The 24774-nt window shown below is 42.9% G+C and overlaps 1 protein-coding gene across 1 annotated transcript; it reads left to right on the forward strand.

Annotated features, from left to right (window-relative positions):
- Window positions 1-2099: 2099 nt before the first annotated feature.
- Window positions 2100-23898, forward strand: LOC108876857 (inactive phospholipase C-like protein 2). Its single transcript, XM_018666646.2, is given in 13 exon segments — window positions 2100-2761; window positions 10825-10926; window positions 11118-11267; window positions 11458-11618; window positions 12187-12655; window positions 12783-14006; window positions 14478-14696; window positions 14698-14728; window positions 14846-15132; window positions 16233-16436; window positions 18518-18593; window positions 22299-22408; window positions 22622-23898. Coding segments are annotated over 13 exon segments (3462 nt in total). The 5' UTR covers window positions 2100-2515; the 3' UTR covers window positions 22805-23898.
- The last annotated feature ends 876 nt before the right edge of the window (window positions 23899-24774 follow it).

Below are 24774 nucleotides of genomic sequence, written 5' to 3' on the forward strand. Positions count from 1 at the left end.
GCTGCATCAATACCCAGCCTAGATTATAGTGCATGAAATACTGCAGCATTAAATCTATATATTGTAAAATGAGGCTGATGGGGGCTCCCGTGGCAGACACTCTTAACTTCAGTGTGTGTTTAGAGGTGTGTGGGAGCCATACTTGTCCACCTCCAGAACTAAGGGACCCTCAAAAGTCACAACAAGAAGTTTAGTGATTCCAGCTCCAGCTTTCACCTATTCTAAAAAAAGAAAAGAGGAATCAGAGAGTTGTGAAGGACACTGGAGAAAGATCCCTGGCTGTGTGTTTTCCTCTGTCCAGCTCCTTCAGGCCTCCTTTAGCTAATGTGTAAATGTCCTCTAGAAAGACCCCTCTGGAGAACAGGATGATCATTTCCCTCTAATGAAAATCACCAAACTGAACTGTGCATGCCAAGAAGAGTGAAACACAGACATCTCTTCCAACACTTAATGAGAGTGTGACCCCTCTATTTACTCAGTATTGCATTACAGAAATTCCACTTCAGTTTCCTGAGCAAGGACACCCCAGTGTACAGCTTTTTATTGCAGTCATTGCATTATGTTAATGTTGAGCTGATAATGAAATGGAAGAACCTCCTGTCTCTACAGATAAGGTCCCCCCACCAAATGATTAACTTACTGTGTGTTTTATTATGGGGGAATTATACCGAAAATGGAGGGAACCTTTGTCACATAAATCATGAAACACATTGGTTTTGTGTCAGTGAATGTTGCACTGACCTTGATTTGTGTCAGTATTGGAATAACTGTGTGTCAACAAGTAAAATCATTCCAGTTATTTAGACAATGCTGTTTGTCTTGCAGAGTCACAGAGACAGTGCAGCTGAGGGAATGTGGACACCAGTCGACCTATAAGATGTGGATGCACCTTTCTCTGTGTGAGCTTCCTTACTGAGAAATTTATAAATTTCCAGTAATTGAATTTTGGGCCAAAACAAGTGAACTAATTCATTTTATTTGGCATTTACCCTTGAGGGGAGAATCTTGGCATTTATCCCTGAGCAATGCATCACAATAATTTGCCCCTGAATCCTTGAGCACAATCCATGACCTTGACTTCTACTGCATTTTTAGAAAGGCCGTTGATGGCACATTCTGTTTTTTGTTCATGTATGTCAGGCAGTGCAATACTGAACTGCAAAAATACAGTATAAATATCACATACATACTGACTGTTAAAAAACAGCATGATTGATTTCTACATAAGACATTTTGACAGTGTAAGACAATGTCTTGGCTGTGGTCATTCATTAGATGTAACAAATGAAAGTATTATCATCTGCATGCACAGATTCATTAAGAAAAAATGCTTGCATACTTTTAAACCACAAAAGACTATTCTGAGCAGCTATGTTTCTTCTTATGATGCTGTGTGATGGGGAGAAAAAAGATGTAAACTGTTAACTATAAAAAGCTTTCTAATGAGCAGGGTTTATAATTTGCAACTAACTGATTTATAAATTAATTGAAATTCATGGTCATTTACTAATGTTTAATAAATCACTGATAAATGTTTTTCATCAATTAATAATCAATTCCGCAGGCATGAATGTTAATAAATAAGGGTTAGGGTTAGGGTTAATAAAGGGGTAAGGTTAGGGTTAGGGTTAGTAAAGGATTTAATTAATCATGTTCTAGATGATTATTGGCTATTAATGAAGGGTTTTGATTATAGAGTCTGAGGTTATAAGTTAATAAGTGATTAATAAAGGGGTTGAATAATCTAAAGTATGTAGTGATAAATGTTTATAAGTCAGTAGTAAGGAGTTTTCATCTTTAGGTTGTAGTCAGTGTTAACAGGTTGTTAATAAAAACAGGTGGAGGATCTAAGCCAGTTCCGGGGAATTTACGAAACCTGGTGATCCAAAACTTGATCTTATTAGTGGCTTATAACTAATATAGCATTCAATAACGATCAACAAAGCCTTTATAATTTGTGACTCCTTTCATAAAGAGTGCCTTGTCATGAAGTGGGTGTGTACTTCGTTCTTAGAGGGACGAAAAAGCAAAGCCACCCACCCCCAGTCCGCCTGGTGACAGATGATGACTTTATTAGCCTGCTGCCCACAGCCGCGGCGACGGCGCGGCGGCAGAGGAGATGGTCTCCGTAGAATCTGAATTTCCTGAACGCAAGCGCACATCCAGCTGTCGCGGGGGATGATGTGATGAGTATTGACGGCGGAGGACTGGAAGGTGTGTCGGTCACTGCTGTCGCTCAGCTGTCTCTCCTCCTGTCAGCCACCCCTCACCCCTCTCAGCTCAGTGCGTGTGTTTGTGTGTGTGTGTGTGTGTGTGTGGAGGAGGAAGAAGCTACGAGAGAGAGAGAGAGAGAGAGAGAGAGAGAGAGAGAGAGAGAGAGAAGTTTCCGCGGCTCTTGGCGCACGGTCGCCGATCGCTCACTTCACACGATGGCACGTCTGTATCCGTGCGCAGCGCCGTTGTATCGGGGGCCCCACCGCTTTCAGGAGAACTGAGAGATCCATTAAGTGTCACCATGGCTGAATTTGGGGAGAAGAAGAGCGCCGTCGGTCCACCGGTTGCTGGCTGGAAAGCTGCGTCAGGGGGGGCCGGAACGAGCCTCGAGACGCACCGAGGAGAGCCGGTGTCAAACGGAAACTGCAGCGTGTCAGACGCCTCGAAGAGGGTCCAAAGCGAATCCAGCTGCGAGTCCCCGACGTGGGAGAGCACGGGTTCAGATTCAGCATCCAAACCAATCCCTCGACGCAGCAGTCTTATCAAGGTAGGCCATCATTTCCCTCGAGAAAAAACATCTGAACATAAGAGGAACTGTTGCAGGTCCAGAGTAGACCTCAAATCAGACTAAATATGACCAATATGGTTACTTAAGAGAACACTGAAATTACACAGCAACACTACAGGCCCCTGCAGGAATGTGATGCTGATGCCATGGAAAGTAAAAACAAACAAACATAAAAATAAATTAAGTCAGTATAAAATCACTACTGAGTCATGCATATAGAAATGTCTCTCAGCACACACACACACACACACAATAGATAAATAAATAAATAAATAAATAAATAAATAAATAAATAAAAAATGCTGGACAGTCAAACTCTGCTTCCTGTCAGCTTCCTCTCCATCTGTGTCTAACATCAGAACCATCAGTCATCTTATCTCACTTCACCTGAGATGTGGTGCTGTTGAGGACATTTTCGAAGATGAGTCTGATGATGTCAGACTGAAGATGATAAAGACCTGCTGAGCACTCAGGACGTAAAGTCAGTCTTGAATAATGCCCAGTTTTAAAGCCATTCAACAATGTGTGTCACATATATAGCCTATGAGGAGGCAAGGTTTTTTTTTTTTTTAAATAATTCCAGACTACAGCAGGCCATGTCACTTATTAGCACTCCACCAACTAGAGGAGGAGGAGGAGGAGGGGGAGGAACTATTAAGTGAAACCACCTGCTGTATTCTTTGATTAGAATAAGAAAATTGCATTCACTTTGCCCTCTGTGGCTCACAGTTGAATACCTCTGTCCAATTAACCCCACTGACTGCACAGATCACATATAAGCTCAAATGCCAGGTGTATTTGTAGCCCTTAATAAAAATACCACACTTATACACAATATACGTTTGGCTTAGGAACCAAAAAAGCATTTATATCACTAACATCTAATCAATAACTCATCCCTGACTTTGCCCCTTTATGGTTGCTGCCTTTAGGCATGTGGGAGGTCTTATATTGATCTCCAGTCACTACTTGTCTCCTGCTTGCAAAGACATGACTATTTGAACATGGCTTCATCTGTGTGTGTGTGCTTGGCTCCAACACGGCATAGACAGGAAGCCGGGCCAGTTGGCCAATTTCCTCATGCAGTTCATGTTGCAATATTGCTATTAAGTCATGAGCAGTTGGTGATGACACCTCTCTTTCACTGGAACACTCACACTCACACACACACACACACACACACAAGCAAACATTTCTCACCCCCTTGCCCACACACAGGCCTGCTCTTGTCTTCTCTCCTGGTTGGAGTTGCGACAGTGCAGTACTGCCTGCCTTCCTGACGCTGGGGGATTTAAAAAAAACCCCACTCTTGTTTGCCTCGGCGGGGATCTGGCGTCTCACACTGGGTCAGAAACGGCGTTGAATAACTCTTGGCGAGGGCGGCGCCTGATATGCAGTGTCATGTTTGATGTGCTAAGAGCTTAATGGGCTCCAGAACATCACCCCTCTCCCCCAGGTACTGCCTTCACACAAAGAGTGGTAACGTTGGACAGCGTGGGAAAACGTGCCATGAGCTGCACATGCATCCCCTGTATTGTAGCAGAAATTGGCATGCGCAGGTGGTGTAATGATGTGTTGTGTGCTGTTGTGCGCTCAGTGGTTGTGCTTACTGCTGAGAAAGCTCAGTGATCAATGAGCCGAGCAGCGCAGCAGAGCACATACATTTGTGCTTTCACCATAAACGTGATTGTGTTTTGAATCATAAACTCTCTAGGCTTTGGATGGATAGAGCTCAGTCTGAGAGCCAAGGAGTCATGAATCCACCTGTCAACACAACAGTTTGGTTTGATGTTTGCTAAACTACCCCTATGGTTAAACTCAGGATTCCTCACAATAGGAGTCTGGGTGGTATGTAGGCAGATAAACAGGAAACATGACATTCCAGACCGGTTTTAACAGGAGTCAGGGGATTTATGTCCAATGTGTGTGTGTGTGTGTGTGCGCTCCTGTTCATTTCGGCTGAGGTAATGAGAGTACCCTTAGCGTAATTGTATTTCATCAGTATGTACTTCATGCTGTCCGTTCTCCTCTCATTTATTCCGTCTCCCTCTTGTGTGCGTGAAGGAGATGCAGAATCAGGTGCCCACTCGGTTTATATCTGTTTCGAGTTGATGTGGGTAAGCATCGCTGTTTGGAGTTAAAAGTACACACACACACACACACGCACACACACACACTTACACTTGCACAGACCTGCCTTCTAGTAAAGTACAGCTCAGCACAACAAATATCTGCTTTCCAGCTCTCTCATTACTCATGCCAACGTAAGACACACATGGTTGGTATTCTGCATTCTTTTGTGTGTGTGTGTGTGTGTGTGTGTGTGTGTGTGTGTGTGTGTGTGTGTGTCCTGCTGACACTGCTGTCCTGTGAAAAGCATGTATCTCAAAAATCTCAGCTGTTCATTAGCCAAGAAACACAATTTTTACACAATCCAAAGGGTTTTTTAAAGGGTTTTTTATGTTATAAGCTGAAGTACAGTCTACTCAGCTCATAAAGGAGACTTTAATACTAAGGAATAGTCTGGAATAATCATTTTGGGACAAATGCCCATTCATTTCTCACTGGAGTTAGATAAGAGGATGAATACCACTCTTGTATCTGTCTGTTCAATATGGAGTGCTGGAGCCAGCAGCCAATTAGCTCTGCTTAGCTTAGCACAAAGACTGGAAACGGGGGGGCAGGCTGGATCTGTCCAAAAATAACGATCCATGATATCATACGTCGTATCTTGTTTGTTTAAGTCATACTAAAATAAAGTGTAGGGAAAGCCAGGCTACCTACTTCTAGGCCTTATGCTGAGTTAAGCTAACCCTCTCCTGCCTCCAGCATTAAGAAAAGGGTACTTTCTTGTTTTTGACTGGACAGCAGTGCTGCAAATTCAGTTCACATAAGTGTGCTTGGGTGTGGGTGTGTGGTATATGCATGAATCTTGGTTGTGTCGTTGTGTCTGCATTTACTTCCATCAGTATGCATATCTAATGTATGTGTGTGTGTGTGTTTGAGCATTTTGGATGTCTTTGTGTGTGTGTTTTTCAGACTGAGGGAGCAGCATTAGCCAGAGGCATTAGCACACAGCTGGAGATGGTAGCTGTTTGAGTCAGAGCAGCCTTGAGCACCTCCTGCAGTTCAAATCGACATCTTTAGCCTCCTTTAAACCACTTTGGACTGGATAAGCACGGCCCTGCACAGCACAGATACTGGGTAAACCCTCTCACTGACTACGATAGAAACAGGAAATGTCACTTCTGTGGTGCTTGAGTTACTCTACATATACACTCCACAGTCATTCAGCCATGATTGTTCAGGGTTGTACAGAGATACAGTATATGTGCGTACATACATGTCTGAATTTGTTTGTTAGCCTCACTAAAGTCACCACTGACGCGCATGGAAACCCCTACTCTTCTCACAGTTGACGCCCAACTCAAGGCTCCAACTGCCTGTTCTTGGTTTTAGTGGCCCTCCTATCTCCAGGAAATGCATCTGTGACGTTTGTCAGCTGAAATTGTGGTTAGCTCTCTGACCTTTTCAAGTCAACCTTTTACTTGTTTCATTTTGTGTAGCGTGTGCATTTGATTGTGTGTGTGTGTGTGTGTGTGTGTGCATGCGCGAGTTCTTGTGTGCACATGGGACTTCAAAGCGTAAAAGAGCATCTGCTGCTCTACTTGCCACAAGGGCAGAGGTTTATAGTTAAACTCACCACATTTTCTGTTGAACACGATTCCTGTACAATAAGAAGGACTTGACCACATTGTTCTTTCTTCGCCCTATTTAACCTCACTGTCTTGGCCTCTGTAGCAGTCACACACATCTGCATCTGCTGCCTGATGCTCAGTGTGTGGTCATGACACATGATTAGTAATAATGCATGAAGATGTCCTGATAATCAGTTAATCTGACAGTTAGTTTTTAGATTTTTGAAGCCTTCCTGAACCCAAGGTGGCATCTTTAAATTCCTTGTTCTATCTAACCAGCTGTCAAAAACCCAAAGACATGAAAAAGAGAGAGGCAGCAAACCACTTCATCTGAAAAACTAGAATTAGCAAATGTGAAACATTTTTACTGGCAATGCAAATGACTGGTCAGTCTTGACACTAGAGTCCCTTACTTTTGAAGGCCATTTTTGCACATTCCATACATCATCTCTCTCTCCGACTCCTAACAACCCCCCACCTGCCCCCGAGTGCTGCTGTGCTCCAGGGTGAGAAGCTTTTGGAATAAAGCATACCATTAGTCGTTCATCATTTGCTATCAAACACACAAGGCCACAGGCAAGACAGCACAGCCTCCCTACTGATTTTCACCCCTCTATTCTTTATTCTCTTCCACCTAACAACCATCTCTCTTTCTCTGATTTTCTATTTGTCTTAATTAGCATCAAAGCTGACGCCCACTAATGACCTACATCGTCATTGTGCTGACTCTGAGTTGCTGTAATTAGTGACATGGGCGTGTTGCATTCATATAAACATACTTCTCATACATCATACCATGCATGCGTGTAAGCTGGCTAATGAAGGCATAAGGCCATGCTGGTGCCTACAGGCAAATACCAAGTGCAGAAGCTTGCATGACGATAGGCAGTAATCTGCCAAAGAGCTTCTTTATTTATTTCCCTCCATCCTTCCTCTAGGTCCTCTTTTTCTTTTTTCTCTTTTTTGCTATTTTGTTTATCAGTTTACTCTCAAGTCTCAACTTTCTCTAATGTCTCTGTCATCTTGTGTGTCCTTCTCTGATAACTGTATCTAATCTGTTCTGCCACCCAGTCTCCCCCATTCCATCCATCCTCACATCTGTCCATCTCTTCAGTCAGTAGAGATGTTCTTTCAGGAACGTCAGTGATCTTTTCACACAGATGGAAACTGGCATATAATAATTGTGAATTATGTGTGTGTGTATATATATTTAACAGCTGGTGATATATATATATATATCCAAAACTTGAATATATTCAACAGGTTGTAGTCATTGAGACAATATTTGCTACATGGCTACCAATTAACTCATAACAAAGGGTTTGAATGGTTTCTATGATGTATATGTGAATCATTTGTTGAACTCAAGAAAGTGTCAAACCTGTAGATATTGTGTGAGAAGTGTGTAGGGGTGTGAAAGTTTTCTCCCAGCGGTGACCTCCACACATACTGTATCACTGTATCAAGATTCTGTATTCTGTGTATTCTGTGTTGTCACTTCGCTCTCAGAGGAGACACAGGAAGCTCTCTGTGACGGGCTGACAGGCTGCTTCCTGTTTTGAAGCACAGCGGCGGTTTTGGAGACTCATCTCGCTGTCTGCAAGAAAAACAAAATAGGGCCTTTGTGACAGAGATGTACAGTACATTCTAACAGAGATTAAGTTTAATGGAATTTGAATTTTATTAAGGGATGGAAGCTGGGCTTGTTTTGTTTTTTGTTTTTTTGCGATGTGCATATGTGTGCAGCTACTCTAATCTGTCTGGATGCTGTGTGCCTTTTTTACATGGAAAAATCAATACATTTACCTTTTGTATTTTATTCAGGTGCTCATCTACTTGCAGATTAATTTGTGTCCTCCTGTTTTATCTTGTCAGGATTATTTATTCAGAGTCCACAGTGATGTCAGGATTGTTTGGTTGTGTCTCTGTCTCTATCAGTTATTTATGTTGTAGGCTAACAGAGGTGAAAGAACATGGCAGCCTCCACAAATGAGATAATTCAATCCCAATTGCTGAACAGGCTGTATGGAGAATCCTGACGTTTCTCCAGCTTCAAACACAGCTTGTGACAGGCGCACATCCTGCAAGCTTTATTAGTTTTTAAGATAAGGTTCCTACTGCTTCATTATGTTTTCTTCTTGTATATTAATCAGGGATGACAGGGCTGTTTGTTACTGGTAATATTATTTATGTGGAGTTGCTTAACTGGGTAATATGTGCACAGCAACCTTCTGTGTTGCCACAGAAGGTGGACACGTCTATATTTGTGAGCTGCCTTATTCAGGGTCACTGGAGAATGAGCTTTTTAAAAAACATTTCAAATTGAGTGCTGCTTTGAAAAATAAATATTTTTAAAGCAATGAAGAGAGAGGAGTCTGATTTGATTTTCATATTTTCTCCCTGCTGGTGGGGTGGAGTCACATCTGAGGGTTAAATTTAGAGGTGCTACTGAAGCACTCCAGCGGGGGCAGGTTTTTAATGATAACACAAAATCAATTAGCTCAATTACAAGCCAGTGTTTTCTTTGCTTAATAGATTCCCAGTTTCCCTGTATCCTTTTTTTTTTTTCAAAATTTCTAGAGCTCTACATTTACCTTTCTCTTCCTTGGATTGGAAAGGATGGGGTGAGGGGCTCTTAAAGGAAAGACTTATTATCTCTTCCTCATCCATTGTCCACCCCACCCACCCCCCAACTCTCCCCCCTCTCATGCCCCAAGGCACCAGGGGTATTTTTAGAGCTCTGCCTCCCTAACTCACCATGCGAGCTCAAAAAAACAAACAAAAAAAACTTGTCACCATTGGAAACACTTCTCCATCCTAATGAGGCGATTCTATGAGGATTTGTTATGGTTAGATGCCGTCCCTTCCCTCTGAGGGACCTTTTCATCCTCTGTGAATTATGCCTCCTCTCTTTCACGTATTCATTCATATTCTTTAGATGAAACACAGCTCAGGTCTTTCTTTTTCTCCTGCTTTCTATTCTCTGGCTTTGCCTTTCATATCCCCCAGATTTCTTTCATATGAAGGGTTCCCTCCTCTCTTCTCTCATGAAAGACCCAAGCGCTCTTGAGGATTATATGAACTCTTATATGAAATCAGAGTTATGCTGATGAGTAGAGATTCATTAGCCTCAGATCAGTGGTCATAGACGTTCACTATAAATGTAAAAATGTTGATCAGCCTGCTGGTGATCAACTGGACTTTTTAAACGTTCACATCTTTATAATGTTGAGAGATAGACATATGAGCTTCATCAACCTCAAAGCAACAGGCTACTGGATTTGATCTTCCACTGAAAAACATACTTTTCTCAAATTTGCTTTGATTTGTTCATCATTCCCAATCTTTCCATAGACTGTGATATTATTCTCCATTAAATCCTTAAAAAACTCCTGTTAATAAAATACTTAACATATATATTATTGTAATATTTAAAAATGTATTATCTTAATATGTTGGACTTGTAAGTAGGACAGAATGAGGAATTTGAAAATGTCCCTTTATGTCCCTTTTTGTAATTGTTACAGCAATTTTTAGACATTCCATAGACTCAATTACAATCAATTATCTGAAAAGATACATTGCACCATAATCAATGATAAAAATAATTAGCACGAGCAGCCCTAGATTTTTTCCCCCTCTTGTTGATTTATGCAGCTTTTAAGTAAGACAATAGCATGTTGAATATGTGAGTGTTTGCATCCTCGGTCACTCTGTTTGGGATTGAATCTGCTACAATTATGTTATCCTGCTTTAGATTAGCTCTAATGAAGTCTCTGATTTGATTTTATCGGGACTCTAATATATCCATAATTGAATAACTTCGCCCACGTATATACTCTTATCTATTAGCATAAGGTTCTCTATGGGGGTGACATCCGATCAGTCAATAAATCAGATGAATGAGTTATGATGGTGAGCTCAGATAAACTGATTGGGTCTGCCAGTGTTGTAGTGGAGGGGCAGAATAAAAATGCTGCAGCCTGCTGCCTCTGTCTAGGCAGGTATGATTAATGGTGTAATGGTGAAGGGCAAGGGCAAGCAAAGGCTTTTAGCATGGTATCAGGAAAACAATAACAGATTGGGAGGAGGAGGCTCTACGTGGTAGACCAAATAATCTGTGTTTATGTATGGTTATATAAGCTGATATGCCTTTTAATCCTTTGAGATCCATTCTGGATGGGAAAAAAAATGTTTGTTGTGCTTAAGCAAAGAATACATATCAGAGGGATCACTGTCTGTCTGTCTCTCTCTTTCAACTCATTTTGCTTCTTTTTATTACACCCGCCCTCCTCTCGTCATCTGTCTTGTCCTTTCATCCTTCCGTCTCTCCCTTCTCATCAGGATGGGTCACGTGCGGGGCGGGAGAGGAAGAAGACAGTGTCCTTCAGCAGCAGTCTGTCAGAGAAGAAGATCAGCAGTGCTGCCGACTGCATCCACTCCATGGTGGGTCAGCCACAGTGCGGCCCTTTACATAAAATATAAGCTTTACATACCTGAACATGAAATATTTAATGTGAAATGCATACATCAAGGGTTTCTGGCAGATCACAGGCTTTTGAATTTGTCAAACATTGGGCAGAGCTTGTTCAGAAGTGAAGTGCACTGACAGTCAGTGGGTGACGACTTGCTTCCAGGTTGAAGGGAGTGAGCTGAGGAAAATCCGCCCCAACTCGCGTGTCTACCAGCGCTACTACCTGCTGGACGCAGGCCTCCAGGCTCTGTGCTGGGAGCCATCCAAGAAAGAGTCAGACAAAGCCCGGATCTCTCTTGCCTCCATTCGAGAGGTCAGTGTCCAGAGGAAAAGCTCTCTAAATCAACCCTCTCAAGGTTATTGCAATATGACTGACCTCACTGATTCTTTTAGTATAAGGCTATTACAACCTTGAACCATATAGAAGACAACAGTTTACTTGTTTTATTGTATCTGACGTGGATTTATTTATTTGTGCATTTACTTGTGCTCTCAAATTCTAGGTACGGACAGGTCGTAACACAGAAACCTTCCGCACTAGTGGAGTTTATGAGCAGATTTCAGAGGACTGTGCGTTCTCCATCATCTATGGGCAGATATATGAAAACCTGGACCTGGTGGCCAACTCTGCTGAAGTGGCTAACATTTGGGTGACTGGACTAAGGTGTGACACAACAAAGAAGTGCTGTATACCTCTAATTTGTCTGTCTACCATAAACACACAAACTATTTTTTATATAAATACACTTCTTTGAACTTCTTCTTATGTTACACTGAAGTAGCAGTATAACGAGCTGTACAAGATGACTTGTGTGTTTTGTGGACGTACAATCTGATGTTCTGACTGACATCAAGGTGAGGAAGGAATGACAAAGATTTAATTTGTGGTTAAACAAAGGTGTGGCTGTGCAAGGTAAGCTAAGATAGTCTAGCTTATCTGGTTCAGCCTTTTATGTCAGTCCAAAAATATACCTTGAGTCTTAGTCTTTGTTTTTTCTCCAGTATTGATTGTATGATGGTAAACAGTGAGATTTCATTATATAGACCTCTTTGTTATGAAAGACTATACAAGTAAACATGATTTCTCTTCAAACTGATTCACTGCTTGCAGTTATTGTGCTTTATATGAATGTCAGCAAAATGCCTGAGATGAAAATGGAAATGTTTGTCATGCAGCAAAACATTCTGTCTTATGGCATTGACCTTGTCCATCTTCTCTCATCTGCCTCCAGGTATCTAATGCAGTATGGGAAACATGCCCTGGACATGCTTGCCAGCAGTCAGGACAGTCTTCGTCTTGGCTGGCTGGAGCAGTTATTTTCCTCTGCCGCTGATTCGGACAGACAGGAGGATGTTGAGGAAGGGATTCGCTTGCAGTCGGCCATTAAGTTGATACAGACCGTGAACCCTGGGGTGAGCAGCGGCAAAGTGGAGCACAGGTTCAAAGAGCTTCAAAGAGTTAGGGAGAGGGTGTGTGGGCTTACCCTAGATAATGGATCTGGTGTTAAAGATCACATTGAAACCAAAAGACTAACGGGAAGAAATGAGCGAGTCACCAAGCAGGAGTTCATCGAGGTCTTCCATGATTTTTGCACGCGTCCGGAGATCTACTTTCTATTGGTGCAGTTCTCTAGCAACAAGGAATTCCTGGACACCAAAGACCTGATGCGATTCCTTGAGGCTGAGCAGGGCATGGCTCATGTGGGTAACACAAATTAATCCTATGTGCTAGTAGCAGAAAACAAGTCAGGTGTACAGTGACAAATGGAATCCCAGTGTCTAATTTCTCCTTCATCTGTCAATCTTCCTCTCTCACTGTGTTTTCTAGGTGAGTGAGGAGACCAGCCTGAAGCTCATCCAGTCCCACGAGCCATCATTGGAAGGCCGGCAGCAGGGATACCTGTCCTTGGATGGCTTCACCAGCTACCTCACCTCGGCAGAGTGCCACCTCTTTGACAGGGAGCATGACACCGTGTGCCAGGACATGTCCCAGCCTCTGTCCCACTACTACATCAACTCCTCCCACAACACCTACCTCATCGAGGACCAGTTTAGAGGCCCCTCTGACATCTCCGGCTATATCCGTGCCCTCAAGATGGGCTGTCGATGCGTGGAGGTGGATGTCTGGGACGGCCCTGATGAGGAGCCAGTGGTGTGCACAGGTCACACCCTTTCCCCACCACTAGCCCTGCGTTGTGTGTTAGAAGCAATCGGAAGGTTTGCATTTGTGGCATCAGAGTATCCCTTAATTATATGTATTGAGAACCACTGTTCACTTCGACAGCAGAAAGTGATGCTGCAACATCTTGTGGGCATACTAGGGGATAGGTTATACACAAATCCCCCAGATGAAGGTGATCCGTACTTACCTTCGCCGCATGCCCTAAGGCATCGAATCCTTCTAAAGGGTAAGAAGTTGGGGCCAAGTTCTGATGGGGAGGACGGGGAAGTAAGTGAAGAGGATGAAGGGGCAGAGATGTGTCAAAGGATAAAAGCAGCTAATAGCGGTGGGGCAGCACCTGGAAGAAGTGAGAAGGACATGTTGCAGAAAAGCATCACTTTCACAGCCATCACTCAGTCTAATCCTCCTCATCTTCCTCCCAAACGGTTCCAGCTCTTGAAGGAGCTGTCCGACCTAGTAAATCTTTGCCACTCGGTGCAATTCATTGACTTTCCAACATCATCCAAAAGCCAAAAACCTTGGGAACTGTGCTCCTTTCATGAGTCTCTGGCTGTGCGTCTCGCTGGCGAGAGCCCTGGTGACTTTGTCAATCATAACAAGCGTTTCCTGTCACGAGTGTACCCCAGCCCCATGCGTATTGACTCAAGCAACATGAACCCTCAGGACCTGTGGAAGTGCGGCTGCCAAATTGTGTCGATGAATTTTCAGACGGCAGGATTAATGATGGACCTGAACACAGCCTGGTTCCGGCAGAATGGGAACTGTGGTTATGTTCTACGGCCAGCCATCATGCGACAGGAGGTGTCTTATTTCAGTGCTGATACCAGAGACACTGTGCCTGGCGTATCTCCACAGCTGCTGCATGTGAAGGTGGGGGAGGATAATGTTTAGACTCTTGAGAAATCTAGGGGCAATTTCTACTGAAAGTTGATTCTATTTCATTAGAACTAAAAAGTCTGACAATCATACAGGTTTTAAACAAGCCACCATGTTACCCAGTCTTATTTAGAATTGAAGACAATGGTGAAATTAAATCACAGTTGTGCTCAGTTTTACTTCCAAATGAAGTTATTTAGATCATCTTTCTTTACTGGTGGCTTCTTTACAATCTGTCTGATCATCATAGCTCTTATCCTGTTGGGCCTCACTGTGGCGATGTCACCAAGTACACCCAACAATCATTTGGGTGTGTGCAATGTCATCATGAATGATTAAGATAATGACCAAAGCTTTGAAAAAGATAGATGTTGTAACAACTTGAAATATTTCTCTAAATTCATGATTATGTTCTAAAAGCAAACAATGCATGGATAACAGCCAATATGGTGATGCTTCTTCCAGGTGATAAGTGGCCAGAACTTGCCCAAGCCAAGAGGTTCTGAGGCCAAAGGGGATGTGGTGGACCCATATGTGTATGTGGAGATCCACGGCATACCAGCTGACTGCACAGAGCGCCGCACCAGGACAGTGACCCAGAACGGGGATAACCCTATCTTTGATGAGAGCTTTGAGTTCCAGATCAACTTGCCAGAGCTTGCCATGGTTCGCTTTGTGGTGCTAGGATGATGACTTCATAGGGGATGAGTTTATAGGTCAGTGTCAGCACACACAACACAATAAGAATGAGAAAAGTTTGTACTGCTACCACACAGGTTTTCATATTCCTTTGAAATGCCTTGAAATTTAATGTGGTTTTCCTGCCACCACAGGTCAGTATACCATCTCCTTAGAGTGTCTTCAGCCTGGCTACCGACATGTACCACTCCAGTGTCTGACAGGAGAGGAACTTCCCCATGCCAAGCTGTTTGTCCATGTGGCCCTCACCAATCGTAGAGGAGGAGGAAAGCCTCACAAACGGGGCCTGTCTGTGCGGAAGGCGCGGAAGGGGAGGGACTACACAGCTCTGAGGGACTTGGGAGTCCGGGCTGTGGATGAGGTTTTCAAGATGGCTGCCCCACTGCTGAGAGAAGCCACAGACCTGAGGGAAAACATGCAGGTGAGGAAGAGTGAAGAGGGCAGCATCGTGACTTTGGCTGAATAATCATACAATGGATATTTTATCATAGCAGAGAATATTTAGTTATAGTAGGGACCATGTTTAATGAAAGACATTGTGCTGATAATAAATATGATTTAATTGTAATACCATTCCACTCTAAACAAAGGCACAATTGATGTTTAGGTTAACCAACAGCTATCCTGATAATGTCATTTATGCAAAACAAGCCAAACATTTACTGGTTCCAGTAAATGTATATATGAGATAATTTTCTGCTTGTATCTGTTTTATGTCATTATAAATTGAATGTCTTTGGCTTTCAGACTGATGATTTGACAAAACAAGCATTTTAACAATGTTACCTTGGATTCTAGGTAATTTCATATATAGTTTATACATTTTTTAAAAAATACATTAGAAATCGATGGATTCACAGAAAAAATAGTCAAAAGATGAATGAATTCTGAAATAACTGTTTGCCACAGCTCTAAATTTTTGCTTTATTGATTTTCATTATTAATGAATGTCGAATCTGAATTCTGATTATTATGTATCAGTGGATTGATGATTGCGAATACAACTGGAGAGACGGAAACAGAAGACTAGCACTAGTGACAAATATCTCAACTCTCTTCAACTGTTGAAAGCTCACCTAACCTTCAAGATACCAGTAATTTGTTCTGTGGCCAATTGTGTCACCCTGCAGAAATAAAACAGCAATTATATGTTCTGTCAGTGTGGTGAGACTGTTGGCATCCACATCTCTTGATTTCTTTCATTTTCAGTCCAAACTACTACTACAACCACAGGGGAGCAAATCAATAATTGAGAGAAAAGACAAATAGCTCTGTTGCAGGAGTAGCTTTTGATTACCTGTGTGTGTGAGAGTGTGTGTGTGGGAGAGAGTGAAAGCAAATCAAGCTGGAGACAGAGCCGCGAAGAGGTTTCACCAATTTTTTTGATGATTTTGTTTTGATAGTCAGTGTGTCTGCACTGTTTTTCTATCAGGGCCAGGAGATAAGAAAGAGAAAGAAGGGGAAAGATGTGTTCATGTTTAAATCTGCAGATTTAATTTGTCCATCTTCTTTTTTTGATAGAACTCCATCGCAGTGTTCAGGGAACTGTGTGGGGTTTCGGCTGTGGCTAACCTCATGCAGTGCGTGCTGGCTCTGAGCTCCAGAGTGTCAGGACCAGATGGAACACCTTTGCTGCTGTTTGACCTCCAGGACCACTACCCCACCCTAGAGCCCCAGGGGCCCCTGCCTGATGTCCTTCGTCGGGTTGTTTCCACATATGAAATGGTGAGGAGGAGAGATTAAACAATGAATATGCTTCTTGTTTTGCGTGCATAACAGAGTATACACGATACATAATTCATCAAAAGGAAGGAAAGACCAAACAAAAACAAAAGAAATCACAACTCAGTCAGCCACCTCCCATCTCCTGTGTACTTGACCTAACAATGAAAACCCCCCTCCCAGACAAAAGCTTCCTTTTTAGCCGATACGCTCGCAAACACAAAGTGAGCTCTCATTGTTATGTATCAGACAACGTCCCCATTTGTTCTGGCCGTAACAAGGCTCGCAAACACATCAGCGACATCCTCACCTTGGCCCGAATCCACTGTGTTTTCCACCCAAACAAACCGTGGACTTTCATTAACCAAGAAGAGAGTTATTTAACAGACTTAATTTATATAATGATGTCTAAAAATGAATCCAGCCCTGGAGGAAAACTCCCCCATGGAAATAAACACAAAGAGAGAATGAGAGCGAGACAGGGGTCAATTGGGCTGTTAGTTAACTCATCAGCCAGTCGATAAAGCTGGATGAATCACTGTGTTTGAGTGGGTTTAGGTGGCACAGGCTTGGCTGCAAGGATGCAATGTCAGTTTTTTTTAATGCCCGTCCTCTTTCTCATATCTCATTTTCAACATGTCCCTTTGGTCTCTATCTCTGTCTTACAGCCTCCTCTTCATTCCATCTTTCACTCATTCATCTCTCCCAATTTCTGCCTTCTCCTCTTTTTCCCCTCTGGGCTTTGCTGGACTGTGGCTGCCCAGTATAAGTGGGTTTCCAAACAGCTGTGGCCCTGCAGTTGTAGAGTGGTAGCCTTGCTTGCTATGTCAAAAAACAATACTCTTTAAATTGATATTTGTTCAAAGTGCACTTCTTCATGTTTCATATTAGATATTCCCCAGGAGTCTCTAGAGTAGTATGATGAACAGTAAGTATGGATTGCCAATTTAGCAATTTAGCATTTCTGTCCAGAGAGCATATGTGATGTGTGCCAGTGTGTGTGCATTGTGAATGAAAGAGGGAGACACTCAGGTTTGTAGGCAGAAACTGGCTTTAGTGGAGATAAATGGATCTGTTTCTAGTCTTATTAAGTTATGATCAAGTTTTCGGCATATAAACCATGACACTTTAATTTAAGTATGGTTGTTTGTCACCGCTATGCAGCTAACAACTGCACAGACCTGTGACCGTGTGTTTGTGCATTAGTGTGTAAGTAAAAATGCATCGTGTCCCTGTGTGTGTGTGTGTGTGTGTGTGTGTGTTTAGTCACTTCCGCTTCCAGCTGAGCGGATCAGAGTTGAAAAAGCTCACCCTGGTGCTGAATACCATTAGCATAGATTTGAATGTCGTTCGGGCTAAATGGATTCCACACCTCAATTCTGATGCCTGGAGGGAGAGACAAACAACAGAGACAGGAAATGGGGATGAGTGTGTATGTGTGTGTGAGTGTGAGAAAGAGTGTGTGTATGTGTGTGTTGTCTTGTTGAATTGGATCTGGTCAAAGTAGTGTACTGTAGTTAATCCCTTATTTGTCGAACAGCTTTTTTTTCCCCCACAGCAGGGTCATGTCCCAGCAGGGTTTGTGAGAGGAGGTGCAGAATTAATCAGGCAGAAGCCTCTCATGCCATTCCTGTGTGTGTGTGTGTGTGTGTGTGTGTGTGTGTGTGTGTGTGTGTTTTGTGTGGTCATTACGCCAAAAGAGCTGACACATTAGTCTCTGTGCACATACATGCATCATGTGTGCACATGTTGGTCTATGCGCATTTTATGGTGATTCTGCCTACAGTGTGAACTCCATTGACTATTTCCATAATTTTGATCGACCACCAATGTATAAAAGCATTGCAGCATTGTTTAATTTAATTGTAAATGTTCACCTCCCATGCGATTTACACCAATCTGGTCTCAGTCTTAATTTGTAGTATACAGCTTTTTTTATAGCAGACAATAAAACAAACTATATATGTGCTTAACAGTGGAATTTATGCACAGAAAAAAAAAACAAGGTGGTAAAATGATTTGTGCGTTTATGGTGCCACACGACTATGTGCATTTCATGCTGATAGATGTTCCCCTGTGTGCAGATGGTCCAGGCGAGCAAAGTGGTTATGGAGCTCTCTGATGGAATCTATGACAGGATCCTGCACATACAGACAACGGGTGAGTAGGCGTGTGTGTGTGTGAGTGAGTGTGTTGGTGTACTTGTGTCAGTGTGTGTAAGAGATGCTGCTATGTAGAGCGTGTGTTATGGTGTGTGTGTAATGAGTAGAAATCAGGCTGTGCCCATACTCCTAGTCCACTCGTGATGACTCCCACACAGCCTCTTCAGTAGTGCTGTTATCTACACTGCAGTGGTTTCTTTTGTCATTAACATAACTCCCTTTCATTGCCTTTTCTCTCCTATTTCCTATACATACCTTTCCTCTCCCTGCCTATATCCTTTCCTTTCTTTTCCTTTCCTTTCCTCTCCCCTCCTTTCCCACCGTCCACCGTATTTTTTTCCCTGTCCCATCTCCTGCAAACATCTGCCTGAGTGACAGCGTTACACAAGGTCAGATGAGTCTTTTTACTGGCCCGATTTTATCAGTATGTTTTGGATGGAGGGGGGTTTAAACTGGCGCAGCTCCCGTCGTTGATCTCCCTGCAGTCTCTTAAGCGAAGGGCACTGTGTCTGACCTGTTGATATCGTTTCCGTGATCTTTGGCAGAGGTTTGTGTACTTCAGCCTGGCCCCCCTGGGTCCTCAGGCATTAGTCAGCCAGACTGTCGTCATTGTGGTAATAAACAACCACACAAAAACATTAGCACACACACAGACACACACACACGTCACCCACAATGTGTTGAGTCTTCAGCTGTCATCCAGGAGACAGCATGATTGACATTTGGAAGTGTTAACCAGTGGCTTGGTATGAAAAATACGCACATTTATGTTGTTTATGTGGTTCTCTAGGTGCTGGATTTTAAAAAGTTACAGTCACAGACGTCATATATTTTCAAAGAAAACTTTTTAAAAAAGAACTCTTGAGGCATATATTTAAGAATTTGTGTAGTTGTTTTGTGGGTTGAGATGTGTGCAAACTCGTCAGGGTTTCAACACCACCCTCGAGAGAAATGTGAATAGAAAATAGGAAATAAAGGAGAAATTAAGATGAATCTGACGTGAATTGATATTGCGAGATGAAGATGATGGCTCAGCTGTGGGCCATTGCGCAGAAAGAGAGGGTGTTTGACAGAGATGAATATTGTTTACAAATTTACAGACTGCTCCCAGACAACTCATCCCGTCCTCCGGTGAACTTTATTTTAGGTTTTCCGGGGCTGCAGCTTCTCTCGATGATCAAATACTCTGTGACACAATCATCTGTTTTGTAGCAAAGGGTGCAGCACGGGCCAACTGCTGCTGAGACACTGCATTACCATCTCATACGCTATCAAGTGTCTTTTATTTTATGTGTGATCACATATAGTATTATTAGTGAACAGAGTGAGATCTGAAAGTCCTGAGCTCTGTGCTGCTGTCCTGGTGCCAGTAACGTTCATCTGATAAAGAGTCGCTGCAGAGCCCGAGGCCTGATCTCACGAACAAAGCTCTTCCTGTGTATACAGAGTAAAGATGGCGATCAGGTGATCCCAAGGCGGAGGTCCACCGCTCAGTCTTGGAAAAAAGGGGGGTGGGGAGTCGGGTGGGCAGCGAGGGAAGCGTAAACAGGTCACTTGGAGCGAGCCGTGGGGACGGCTGGTGGCAGAGATGGATGTCTGGAAGTTACATCAGAGCAGAGAGATGAAATGGAGAGGGGGAAGAAAGCCGTGGGAAGATGAATGGCAGAGATGGATAGCTAGAGGCAACGCTGTGAGGAAGACAAGAACACCAAGGGAGAAGAGAAAGCGGATCCACTTCGGTATCATGGTGTGCTGGGTGAGGTAGGGGGCTGGTTCTCCCAGTTTACAAAGACACTTTTTTCTCTCTGGTGGTGGTATATAGCCACGCACATAGTGTTGGGTTTATCTGGCAAGCTTTGGAGATAGTCATCATTTTATAGTTTTATTTAAGCTATAAAAACACACCCAAGACCACATCCAGCACTGTGGGTGGATGTGGTCAAACGTTTGCTCTGTTGCACCTGTAACCACACCCAGTAGTGCCACATCCTGAGTATCCACATATTCAGGGGTGGTTTTTCTTTTTAACACTTTGTGTCTTCCTAGAAACATTGTCCTCATCACTCTGGCTAATTCACAGGACTAATTTTTATTACAAAATATATTGAATCAAAACTGATCACATTGGGTCTGTGCATTGCCCAGAATAACAAGGGCACTGTTTCTGTACAGAAAGGTCGCTGTTGAATGTTTCAGTGCAGTGATCACCATAATCCCGTTAGATCGACAGACATCTTGAAGCTAATACTATCTGCATAGTGTAATGACCACTAAAGTCTAAGAGACAGAACCCCATTAATACAGGGATTTTGAGGGAGATACTGATATTTCAGAGTATGATCAATATATACCATGCAATGTTCATTTTTTAAAATAGACATGTGACACTCAAACATTTTAAGTTCCCTTTAAGATAGGCTGTGCCATAGTTGCTGAAAGGGACGTTTTCTAGTTGGAAAATAAAACTGTCACTGATGTAATGAAAAACCTGACTAACTGAGTGGAAAAACATAACATGGATGCCACTGCTTTCACACATACACAGTGCAAGGACTCAGTAAATGATTCTATGAGGAAGAAAATGATGTGAATTATTACCAGATATCTTCTGGAAGAATGCTGTTTGAACTGACCCTTTAAGAGCATCAGTTGAGCTGCTTCGTTTCCTCCAGGGCCCTGTCCTGTATAATGGTGAGACTCACATCTTGGACGTATAGATTATTTTACACTTCATGACATTCTTGTAGCCTGATTATTTTTTACTGACTTCAGACTGGGAGTCAGGTCTATTGGTTTTCTCTTTCCCATCACAGTTCAGATAGAGGACTAGAAGTGAAGGTGACTTCACTTCCTGCTATATCCTGATTGGTTGGCCCTGAAGGTTAATTTGGCCTCTGGGTCAGGACCCTGTTTCTGTGTGTGTTTGTCTGTATATGCACACTGTCCCAGTGTTGGCTTGGAAATAATGTTCCCTTCATTGGCTTCGCTTCATTTCACAGTGAAATAGACACACACACACACACACACACACTACATTGGCACGTAGGCTTTGAGTTGCCTAGCAACCTCACGGTAAAGGTTATTATTCAGGCAACTTCTATAGGTGTGTGTGAATGTGGAGCAGCGACAACGTATGTGTGTGCAGGTGTGCGTCCATGTTTGCAGACGTTTAGTGGCAGAGGTATCATGTGTGAGGAACTGGTAAATTATGCTTGCATCCAATCTGTTTACTCTTTCCTCAGTGTGTGTGTGTGTGAAGTCCACAACTTGGCACGTTTAATGTCTGGGCTCTCGTTGATGGCTCACAGTGATGTGTGCCCCGTGTTAACCCACTTCCGGGTTTCCATGGTAACAGTGGGACAGTGGCCTGGGGCGGCCAGAAGAAGCCAGACACACAACACAACTCATTGCACACACTCCAACTAGCCGGCGGCCAGACTTTGATGACACTGTCTCTCTTTCTCTCTCTATATCATTCTTCATGTGTCTCTCAGATTTTTCCTTCCACTTTACATTGTTCCTTTGAGTTTTGTTATCGTGCTTCCTTTGTTTCTTTGTCCCTCTCTGTGATATCTGCTGCTTACAGTAAAATGGCATTTTGTAGTCATATCTAGGAATTCCTGTAAGTCATGATCTTTGAAGTCGTGACTTACGGAGCGCTGACCTCTAATCTGCTGCGTTTTTTGTGTGTTTTCGGCCTCAGCGATGGAGTTTCATGAGAAGCTGCAGAGCCTGGCAGCGAAGGAGGGGCTGAAAGGTCGCAAGGTCAGTCGAGCGCTGGAGAGTTTCAGCTGGAACATCACCATCCTTAAGGTCAGCAGTGCAGACACTCACGCTCACGAAAAACCCAAACAGCCTCAGAGATAGGCCATTAGAACATGTTTTGGCCTGAAGCTAGTTGCTCATCTTTTTTGTTCTCTTTCAACCTCCCTCCCTCCAAATCTACCCTCTGTCCTCATCTCTCCCCACGCTACCTTTCGTCCTCTCTCCTTTCCCTCCTGACTTCACCTCCCTTTTCACATCCAGGGCCAGGCCGACCTACTGAAGCACGCCAAGGCTGAAGTCCAGGAGAACATGAAGCAGGTCCATGATGCCGCTTTGACCGGCAACCTCACCAAGAAGAGCGTAGGAGTGACGAGAGTCCGCTCCCAAACGCGACGGGGCCAGGATGACAGACACGCAACCAGCCCTAGAGGACCCTCGGCGTAGCAAGCAAACGACAAGGGGGCCTGACCAAAATCGCCGTTGTAGCTGCTGTGATGAACACTCCTCATGTGATCAATTTGTTTCAACGCATTAGCCTGCCACAGTGGAAAACTTTCAGAATGTTGTAGGAGTACAATGACAAGTATCCTGTTTTTAAAGAAAGAACGGAAGAGTTGATGAATGTAGAAGTCTTCAGAATGGAGCCGCTGTCCACCCACCTGTGGCTGAACACTCGAGAGCTGTAGACTGCTGCAGGGAGATGGAAGATAAATGACAATGGGGAGTTGAATGTAGTTTGATTTTGAAGCCAAGGTTCCACTGTTTGTACTGTATTCAACTGTAAATACACGAGATGTTTATTATCCTCTTCTTATGTGCAATGTTTTTGAGGTTTGAGGTGTGTCATGAAGAGGGAGGAAAAAATATGTCATTTTTTTTCTAGCACAGTCTGGGATGACTCAAACTTAAGCTGAAAAGATGTTAAAAACCTTTTGAAAAGCTGCCACCTCCACATGTTGACAGCTTGTAACTTCATTAAGCTGCTACAGTATCTAGCAATACCAAGTAAGAAAGGTCTTTTAACATCATATATCTCTTGGACCAGTGCAGCCCATATATGTCTCTCTCCAGTTTTTTCCATTAAATACTTGTAGGTCCCAGATCACTGCTTTCCATCCAGTCACCTTGAGGTCCTTTCCATTGCCACAAAATCCTCCACTTCACTCTCTAAATATTGTCTTACATACAGTATTCTATATTTTTGTATTCTCCTGAAGCCTTTGTGGTAATTAAACCACTGTTACCCGCCATAATGATCAAACGCCATAACTTTAAATGTCTGCCTCTAGGGAACAAATACTGTTTTGTTGAGAGTGCTTAATTTGTGTGCAAAACACTGTACAGTATTTTATTATGTAATTCTATCCTTTTGCTGTAAAGCACATTTTACATAAGTTATTGATCCTAAATGAAAAACATTCCAGAAACATGTTATAGGTGCAGTAGATGAGGCTCCACATGTTCAGCTCTGTAGGAGGTTGCAGTACACGATTAGCTTCCGCAACAGTCGGGATGGAAATAAACTAGTTTTCAAATGACTTATGCTGATGTGTCTGTTACTGTGTTGCTGCAAGAGCTTTACTTTGATGGGTATTCAGTCATACTGGCAAATGACACAACATCTGTGCAGCTGAGATAACAGCTGATCTACTGTACATGGGGAACAGACCTGTGGTGCTATAATGTGCAGTGGATTAAAGCCTCCACTAAGCTTCCATTTATAGCTTTAATGATCATTAGGATTGGCAGATGATTAAAGACACAATCTCAACTAACAGACCTGACAATTAATTGGATGTTTTGTGGCACACTTGATCCTGGAGTTGATATCTTCAACTCTGAGAAAACAATCACACCATGAAATCCATTTTGCAGCTGTTCTTGAGGTTTCAATGGTATCACATGGTTTCCATCAGCAGACAGTTTGCTGTCATCATGAAATTGTGGATGTTCACATTGCCACTTTTAGCCATGCTAGTGGCATGACTAAGATTGTGATTTCAGTTGGTTTGTTGGTCGGTCGACCACAGAAGTCCAGACTGAAATATCTCAACAACTATTGGAGAGATTGCCATAAAAATTTAATTACATTCACGCTCCCCAGAAGATGAATCCCTCTGACACTGGTGATCCCAATTTTATCAATTTGTGGTTTTGAGTTAAATGTCTTCATATTTATGTTCCCTTTGGGATGAAATCTAGCACCATTATCAGGTCAAATATTTTATTTGTCCAGCATCTGCAAAACTAATGACACTCCTGACAGCCTCTTGATTTAGTACTAGTTAGCAAATGTTAGCAGCTAATATGTTAAACTATGACAGTGAATGTTAAGCATTAAAGGAAATCATCATGCTGATGTTAGCCTTATACTCAAAACATCACCGTGGTAAAGTACCACCTTGCAGAGCTGC

The sequence above is a fragment of the Lates calcarifer genome, linkage group LG3 (genome assembly GCF_001640805.2).
Source record: "Lates calcarifer isolate ASB-BC8 linkage group LG3, TLL_Latcal_v3, whole genome shotgun sequence".
NCBI classification, from domain to species: domain Eukaryota; kingdom Metazoa; phylum Chordata; class Actinopteri; family Centropomidae; genus Lates; species Lates calcarifer.